The 9,540-nt window shown below is 33.8% G+C and overlaps 1 protein-coding gene across 1 annotated transcript; it reads right to left on the bottom strand.

Annotated features, from left to right (window-relative positions):
• Positions 1-7,118: 7,118 nt before the first annotated feature.
• On the bottom strand, positions 7,119-8,040 carry LOC111385757 (ethylene-responsive transcription factor ERF008-like). The gene has a single exon (XM_023010173.1). It carries the CDS (start codon positions 7,764-7,766, stop codon positions 7,341-7,343), a length of 426 nt encoding a protein of 141 aa, XP_022865941.1. The 5' UTR covers positions 7,767-8,040; the 3' UTR covers positions 7,119-7,340.
• Between the last annotated feature and the right edge of the window lie 1,500 nt (positions 8,041-9,540).

The raw sequence follows: 9,540 nt of genomic DNA, 5'->3' as shown, positions 1-9,540 counted from the left end.
CAAGCGGGATTGATTTTTCCATATCAAGCGCCGACGTGAGTACAAAAGCTTAGTTAAAAGGGAATACAGAAGAAAATTAGACAGTTTGGAGCCAAAAAAAAATATGGTAATTTATGATGTTCCTTTTGAAAGTAATAAAGCGAAAAGTCCACACATTTCGACTAAGTCCCAATTTGGTAGAAATTAAAAATTAAGTTTAAGTCAACAAATAATTTTAACCACATATTTTGTAGGTCCCACAACTTTTCCATTACATATTTCATTAATTTTCATTAAAATCTACTCAAAATCTGATTTTAATCTTTATTAAACACGGGTTAAAAAGGAAAAGTAAACTATTTTTGTTCATGACAGTAACGTACATATCAAACAACCTTAAACTAATTCAAAATATTGGCGCAATGTTTTTTCTTGTAAACACACGTAGCCCCTGTTTGTTTCTCATTTTTAAAAAAAAAATGAGAATGAAAATTGTAGTCATTACAAGCTCCACACAAGAGATAGAAATTCAAATTTTGTGACTTGATGTGATGGATAACGATCATATTTTTCATTTTAATGAGGAAATAATGGAAACCAAACAGGGCCGAATGTGAAATTTGAACTGGTAATCTTGAATGGCACGTGACCTATTTATTGAGCTGAAAATCAGTTTGATCGGGCTGGCTCGACCCGATCCGGGTTTCTTAACAAATGACGGGGCCAGACATTGACCTAACTTGTCTGACTTGAATAATGAACTTTAATAAATGTTTCTGGCAACAGCACAATAAGTTAACGACCGACCATACAATTATTTAGTATTTCTTAAGCTGTTGCATCTATAATCTTTTGGAATTTCTAAGCTATTGAATTGGAATATTTATTAATGATTTGGATGAGTTATAGATTAATTATGTATTATTCATATTTGTTAGAGTAATGCTATTTAGTGTTAGATTTTCTGCTCCAAATTAGGTTGGATTTTTTGAAAAAATATTATTTTCTTATTTTTATGTGATTTTATTGGAAAATATTATTTCTTTATTTTCACGTGATTTTATTAAAAAAATATTATTTCATTTACTCAATATTATTTTTATATTATTTTCATCTTTATGATATTTTTAGGGTTTGGTTTGTCCCTATAAAATTATAAATATGTGGCTCTTCATTCAATTTAGGTAAAGTATTATTGCTCAGTTCCTTGTATTCTCTCCATATTATTTTGAATAAAACATCGATTCCTCTACTAATTTCTCGTCAATTGCTTTATTTTAATCTTGTTTCTATCATTGTGATCTTTTCTACATCACATATTTCATACTGTGTCATTAAATCTCAATTTTTGCAACACCTTCGAAATCAACAAGTGGTATCAGAGCAATTTTGGTAACTCGCTTGTTCCAACAAGTGGTATCAGAGTTAGGCTGCAGGTTCTTTGTGATTTGATTAGGATTTTTTAGAGATGGTTACATTGAAATATGATATTTCTCTATTGGATCGCAATACGAGATTTTGACTATGACAAGTAAAATTGAGGGTTGTGTTGGCGCAGATAAATTTAGACGATGTTTTGCTAGGTTTTGATAAGATGCCAGCAAATTGGACAACGGATGAGAAACAACGAAAGGATAGAGAGGCTCTTTTGCAGATACATCTCCACCTCTCCAACAACATTCTTCAGGACGTATTGAAGGATAAAATGATGGATGTTTTATAGTTGAAATTGGAGCAGGTGTGCATGACTAAAATTCTAACGAGCAAATTGCATCTAAAGCAAAGGTTGTATTCCCATCACATGGCAAAAGGAGGATTGCTGAAAGACCACCTGGTTGTATTCAAGGAAATCGTCACGGATTTTGAAACGTTAGAGGTCAAGTATGATGAAGAGGATATGGCCTTGATTCTGTTGTGGTCGATGCCCGCTTCGTATTAATCATTTCGGGACATGATTTTGTACAGTCGTGACACACTCACCATCGACGATGTTTACAATGCTTTATTCTCAGAGGAAAAAATGAAGCATCTAGTCGGAGCTGCATCTAGGGATAAAGAAGTTCTGGTGTCTCATGGTGATCGACGAAGGGGTAGGTCGAGGGTGAACTTCAGTAATCAGTATTGCTTCTACTGAGAAAATGACATATCAAGAAGGATTGCTATAAATTGCAGGCTAAAATTTATTTAGCTGTAAATCGTGGGAGGCAATCAGATAATTCTGACGAGACCAACGTTGTTGCGGACTTTTAGGATGGCGGAGATGTGTTTGACCGTATCTGATGTAGAATCTAAGCCTAACAATGAGTGGATTCTAGATTCAGCTTGCTCGTTTCATATGTGTCCCAAGCGGGACTTGTTTGAGTCATATGAGGCAGTGAAGCAATGTAGAATAATCATGGAAAACAACCAATCTTATCGGGTTGTTGGTATCGATCGGGTCAAATTGAGGTTACAGGATGAGATAGTTAGAATTCTTGGCCAAGTTCGACATGTTCCAAATCTGAAGATGAATCTCATCTCACTGATTACCTTGGATCGAATGGGTATAAGCTCTCTAGTGGAGGTGGAGTCTTAAAGGTCCGAATGAGTGTCTAAATTGTACTAGAGGGACGAAAGAGGTCTCAGTTGTACATCTTGTAAGGGTGCGTAGAACCAGTTAAGAGACATCTGAACAGGTTTGGTACCATTATTGACATTCAATTTGGTACAGTACATCTTATGAAGGGCTCTGGTTTAGTTCAGAACATTACTCAGGGGAGTGTTGATGATTCTGTTTTGCCACCAGTTTCAATGGATACACTGTGTTCAAATGCTAGGGTTAGATCCATTAAGCGTAAGTATGGCATTGGAGATGTCGAAAATGCTTTCCGTATATTTGAAGGTGTCTGTTCCAGTAAGGGGCCTTCTGATCAAGCATTTTGTGTGTTTTCTAAAAGAGGGTGTGCTTCTACCTTATCCGAACAATTTCAAATTCCTCGTTGGAATTTTGAGAACTTGGGATTAGGGTTCGAGTGTCGCTTATGGATGCCGGACAGAGGATGATGTTTTCGTGAGATGGAGAGTTTTGGCTACTATTTAAGGAGCTTGGTTATTTCGCTGTAGTCGGGCACATTTTTCGAGATGGAGAAATTATGAATTTCATTCGTTGCACCGAAATTTGGGTTAAGTTGGAGATTGTTAGATTTTGTACCCCAAATTAGGGTGGATTTTTTGAAAAAAAAATATTGTTTTCTTATTTTCACATGATTTTATTAGAAAATATTGTTTCCTTATTTTAATGTGATTCTATTGAAAAAATATTATTTTCTGTATTCTACATTATTTTTATATTATTTTCATCTTTAGGATATATTTAGGGTTTGATATGTCCTATAAATATGTGGCTTTTCATTCAGTTTAAGTGAAGCATTATTGCTCAATTCCTTGTATTCTCTCCATATTATTTTGAATAAAATATCGATTTCTCTGCTAATTTCTCATCAATTGATTTACTTTAATCTTGTTTCTATCGTTGTGATCTTGTCTATATCACATCTTCATATTATGTCATTAAATTTCAATTCTTGCAACATTTTCGAGATCAACAAGTGGTATCAGAACAATTCTGATAATTTGCTTGTTTCCAACATTTAGTCCCACTAGGGTTAGAACCTCATTTTAGGTAACATTAATGTAGCATTAAATAATATGTGAAATTAAATAAATCATTTAATTTCACCTTTCATTCAGCATATTGTCTGAAGCCACCTAAATTAGGGTTGCAACCCGAATGGGGCTGCATAGCATTATTCTGTTCGTTAGGTTGAACTCAATGCAAATTAGTGAAAGTGGAAGAAAGAAACAAAAAAGGGCAAAATTAAATAAAATCAAATTCGGGAACCAAAGTATAAGCATTCAATAGTTGATTCAGACCATAAAATGATGATTAAAGATCATATAGAATCAATTTGATACAATTGGAGGTCAAATGAGTGAAATAGAGTTGAAGTATTTTTCACAAATCAAGTTCTAGACGAAAGAGTTATGCTCCGAATTCTTAGCCACAACATGAGACCCATTTTTTGGATAGTAAACGTTCAAATTGGAAAAATGGTATTTCTAGAAGAATTGTAACTTTTTTGATTTAGCTTTCCAATATGCAAAGTGGGACATTCATGTCTCACGGTCGAGACACAAATTTCATGACCCGAGAGCCATATGGTTCAATGACGGGAGCACAATAAGCATACCGGTGCGCACGTTGGATTTTTCCTAAGACGAATCAGCAGTTTCCTTCTGCAATTCAAACTCTTTTAGAAGCCATATTGGATACAATTTTGACCTAATTTTTGACTTCTATAAATACAAAACAAGGGCTAAACGTTGGGGAAAAAAAACTCTCTTACATCTTCATATAGAATAATATCATCAAATTCATCAAAAACAAGAGGTCGGTTCATTCCTTTTAAGAGAAGAGATCAAGCCCTAACAAGGAATTGAATCTCAATTATATCAAGATTTTGAAGAATTCGACCTTGAACTTGAATATCAACATCTTTTGAATTATGTTATGATTCGGGTGATATGTTTCCATTATTTTTTTGTAATTTATATATTAATGTATTAGGCTAGATTCGCTTTTGTATTGGATGAAAATAAACCCTATTTGTTATTTATTTCTAATTTAAGACCAGCAATTTATTATTTCTTTCATTTCTAGATTGATTTTTCATACCCATTGCTTTATTTAATTGTTTGATCACCAGTTAAATAATTTTAGTTGTTTATTGTAGTACTGTGAGACTCATAATAAGTTTAAAACAAAATTGACATGTGTAATAAATGTCAAGAATAATATTTATCAGGTGTGCAATCATATAGATAATGTAAACTTTAATACATTCTAATTATTCGAATTCGAGCTATGAATAGATTCATTGTCGTGGTTAGAATAGATTTAGGCCTTGTTTGGCATTCATTTTTGTAGGGATGAGAATGAAAAATATAGTCGTTACGGGATCCACACAAGAAATAGAAAGTCAAATATGGTAGCTTGATGTAATGAATAATGATCATATTTCTCATTTTTGTGGCTAAAGAATGAAAATCAAACAGGGGCTTAATTTGGCTTGAAAAAGAAAATTATATATCATAATTTTATCAATGGTCGAGAACACATAAACAAAACTAGATTATAAATCAAGAATTGAAATATATAGCAAAAATCAAATCAAAATCTTTTTCTTGTTTTACAAAATTTGAATTCCATATATAATTTGTTAACTTCAATTGAAATTTATTTCCTGTGAGACGATACTCGTAGCCCCACTCAAAATGATTACATATCAACGATTCTGTACACTGCAGGTTTCATTCAAATATATATTTGTGTTGTACTTTTTAAATAATATTGGTAAAGAATTAAACACAAAATTAAATTGTATATTAAAGTACAAGTGAAGTATCATTGGAGTACAGTTAGGCAACTGCATATTTCTTAAAAAGATTGAACCCCAATCTTGAAGACCCCCACCGCCCCGTCTCTAGAGCTTTGTGAGGAAAGTAAATCGCGGAATGTGTCCTAGTGGGCCAGGGAACAAAAGTTGTCGGTATACTACGCCTATATGGAGTCCAAATCTATGTCTCAGGAATCGAACCTCCACACTACGACTGTCAGTAAGGTGTGAGATAACTTCACTCCCGTCCTTTCCACCACTGGACTATGCCCTAGGGGCAGCAGTTGGCTAGTATATATGGAAGAAACATAACGATCCAACAGAAAGCTTAAAGGCTTGTACAAACTATGTTTTCTTATGGTCTAATCCCATCTAATTACGAACCATAACCATTATTGGTCTATAAACAATTTCACTTTATCATTACACAGTGCGTTCTCCCAACCCTGAGTCTAGGACGAGCGCGATTACTAGTCTTGACCTGGCTCAACCCAACACATCTCGACTAAAGATTCAAGTTGGTCAACAATAAGGGCTATAGGTCTAGACTATGTCTATGCAGTGCTTTTCACATGCTAAGCCACTTGAGTTGGCATCAAGTTGGCCAATGATTGGTCTATAAGAGCCATTGGAGTTGATGTGGAATAGTTAGAAGAGAATATATAAACCAATTAGAAAAGATAAGAAATAAGAAGGATTTACGAAAATGTAACTTTCTACTTGTGTGCTAGATTTTCGAGAGCGAGTACAATTCAAGTGTTTCTCGATTCTGTCCAATTTTTTCGGTTAACGATTGGCCTTTGGTCAATATCGTAAAACTTTTGAGGTCAAATTTCATTGTTCAGCGATCTATTTTGAGTTAGTTTAAGGGTATTTTCGTTATTTTTGCAACTTTTCAATTTTATTTAGATTTGTCTGTCGAATTAGGATTTCGATTTCATTAGATATTGTTTTGACTCTTTATATATGTTTTAAGGGCTTGAAAAACCTACATTAATTTTTGACTTATAGTCTTTGGTTGATTCCAATATATATTTTCCATGTTTGTTCAAAGGAAATTTGAGTAAACACCCATTCACGTATTATGGACAAAAACCTTTTATCATTATTTACATTTCCATCCTACGTCAGGGCGTGGTATTGCCTTTCATGTGAGAAGCCACTTAAGCTAGTTACAATCCACCCCGACCCCACATGATGTAGGTACATGTATGTCTTTGTGTGTATAAATATTGGTGGAAAAAATACTCACCGCCCATGTCCTAATCCTTCGCCAGCCACTAGTGAACCACCTTTCCAAAGCTCCTTTCATCTCATGACAATGACTTGAGGACCACTTAATATGTTCATTTGGAACTATGGCGTGGTGTCCACATGGTCGTCACAAAAATACCGGTTTCCACATCAAATTCTCTACCTTATCTTCTTCTCATCATCAATGTGGGGTACTCAATATATGCCATATTTCTTTCCTTTCTCATCCCATTACATGTACACCCACTATCTCCCATGTCGAATCGTATTGTGCGTGACAGACTTCTAATCAACTTTTTTGATCAATTTTAAAAAGAAACTTACTCGATTCGATGAATGAAGACTCAAAACAGTTCTAGTTTTACAAGCTTTTGACATGCTCGTTCTTGAAGTTTAATCAAAGAACAAAAAAAGATTCAATATTCAAGATTTATATAGAGAAAATATTCCTAAAAGAAAAATAATTAAGAACGTTAAATTAACATGGAAAATAGTAAATAATAAATTTTGGCTTGTAAATCCCCAACAAACGTACTAATCCCTTTGGATTATACCTCTATATTCATAACAAAACAAAACCCTATACAGTCTCCTATCACTTGCAAGTGCAACTGCAGCTTTTCATCCCAAAAGAAAAAGGTAATCTTTAACAAAAAAGAAAGACCCATAAATTTAATTATCATCAGAAGTCTCCGGACTCGGGTACTGATTCAAGTCAACCCGAATTGAGGTGGTTGATTCAGTCGGTGCATGGAGTGTATTCTGCAACGCATCCACTCTAGCACCAACCTCGGTGGCTTTTTTTCTTATATCCGCAGCCGACAATTCATGACATACTTCACCTTCGGCTATACATTCAGGGAAGTTAAGCCGAGCAGAAGGGCCTCTCAGGTAGAACACCGCCGTGTCGTAGGCTCGGGCGGCGGCGATCGGCGAAGAATAAGAACCAAGCCAAATTCTTGACCTTTTGTTGGGCTCTCTTATTTCTGCAACCCACTTTCCCCACTTCCTCATGCGGATTCCTCTGTAGGGTTTGTCTTTTTGGGACTGTCTTTGCTTTCTTTTCTCCGTGCAGAAAGACCCTTCTTCCATTTTCATATAAACACCTATTTATTCGTTAATTCTAATACACTTAACAAATATTAGAACCCTAAAACAAAAACCCTGAAATTTGTGAGGGATCTCTCTCTTTGAACATCTGTTAAGTGTCCTAGAAACAGGTGGGTTTTCTGAGATTGTGGCTTATATATGGAGGTGGAGGTAGAGATAGAGAGAGGGGGTGGGGTGGGGTTTGGTGTGCATTGGCAGCACGCAATAAGAGTTGTCTTACTTGGCTGCTAGTGTGTCGTCCGGGAACGGCCGCCACGCCCAATTTTCCTTAAAGATAAGTACAATTTTGGCCGACATATAACATCGGTTCAATCTAATCCCGTTTGTTAATCATAAAAAGCAAAAACTGTAACGGTGGACCGGGTTTTAGTCGGTTCTATTCTTCAGCACCGATTCTTTTGCATCAAAATTAAGAGAGTGAGGATCCGTTTGATTTGTATTTAATTTTTCAGTTTTGAGTTCATTTTCAATTTTTCAGTTTAAAAATTTGTTTTAAAATTGCTAAAATACGTTCCATCTGTCATTTTAAAAAATTATTTGCAAAACCAAAAATTAGGAAACACGTTTAGTTTGAAATTTTTAGCAATTGTTTTATGAAATTTTATTTCAAGAAATTTGATTTAGTAAAAATATAATAAATTTATGTTAATATATTATTAACTTAAATATATATTTTAAAGTTGGTGAACCATACAATATTTTTTTTACCTACCAAAATAAAGTAAAATAAATAATAAATTGAGTTCAAAAATTAATGACCTGCACTAAGAATATTTTTGTCTTATTTATTTAAATATATTTTTAGAAGTTTTATGTAAATAATTATTAAGAGTTTGAACTATTTTTATTTTTTTTATAATTTTTTTTAGAAATTTATTTTTTTTAGAATTTTAAATTTTATTTACTCAAAATCTTTACTTTTTAGAATTTATCATTTCTATTTTTTTATTTTTTTGAATATATATATTTTTTAAAATTTAAAATTGTATTTATTATAATTTTATTTAAACACTTATTTTTCATGTTTTGAGTGTTTTCAAAATTTTCATTGAAAACATCAAAATGTCAGTTTTGAGTTTTATATTATAAATTTAATCCTATTTTTCTAAAATGTATTTTCAAAAATATTAATTCAAACACGTTGTCAGTTTTTTTTTTTTTTTTCTAAAATTGAAAACTGAAAATATCAAATCAAATGCGGCCTATTTTTATGCTGCTCAGGGAAGTTAAGCCGAGCAGAAGGGCCTCTCAGGTAGAACACCGCCGTGTCGTAGGCTCGGGCGGCGGCGATCGGCGAAGAATAAGAACCAAGCCAAATTCTTGACCTTTTGTTGGGCTCTCTTATTTCTGCAACCCACTTTCCCCACTTCCTCATGCGGATTCCTCTGTAGGGTTTGTCTTTTTGGGACTGTCTTTGCTTTCTTTTCTCCGTGCAGAAAGACCCTTCTTCCATTTTCATATAAACACCTATTTATTCGTTAATTCTAATACACTTAACAAATATTAGAACCCTAAAACAAAAACCCTGAAATTTGTGAGGGATCTCTCTCTTTGAACATCTGTTAAGTGTCCTAGAAACAGGTGGGTTTTCTGAGATTGTGGCTTATATATGGAGGTGGAGGTAGAGATAGAGAGAGGGGGATTAGGCTAGATTCGCTTTTGTATTGGATGAAAATAAACCCTATTTGTTATTTATTTCTAATTTAAGACCAGCAATTTATTATTTCTTTCATTTCTAGATTGATTTTTCATACCCATTGCT

The sequence above is a fragment of the Olea europaea genome, unplaced genomic scaffold (genome assembly GCF_002742605.1).
Source record: "Olea europaea var. sylvestris unplaced genomic scaffold, O_europaea_v1 scaffold327, whole genome shotgun sequence".
NCBI classification, from domain to species: domain Eukaryota; kingdom Viridiplantae; phylum Streptophyta; class Magnoliopsida; order Lamiales; family Oleaceae; genus Olea; species Olea europaea.
The sequence above is the reverse complement of the archived record's forward strand: the minus strand, read 5'-3'. Positions and strand labels throughout refer to the sequence as shown.

Coding starts and splice junctions, on each gene's coding strand:
- LOC111385757 (XM_023010173.1), bottom strand. CDS start 7,766: ATGAAAATGGAAGAAGGGTCTTTCTGCACGGAGAAAAGAAAGCAAAGA.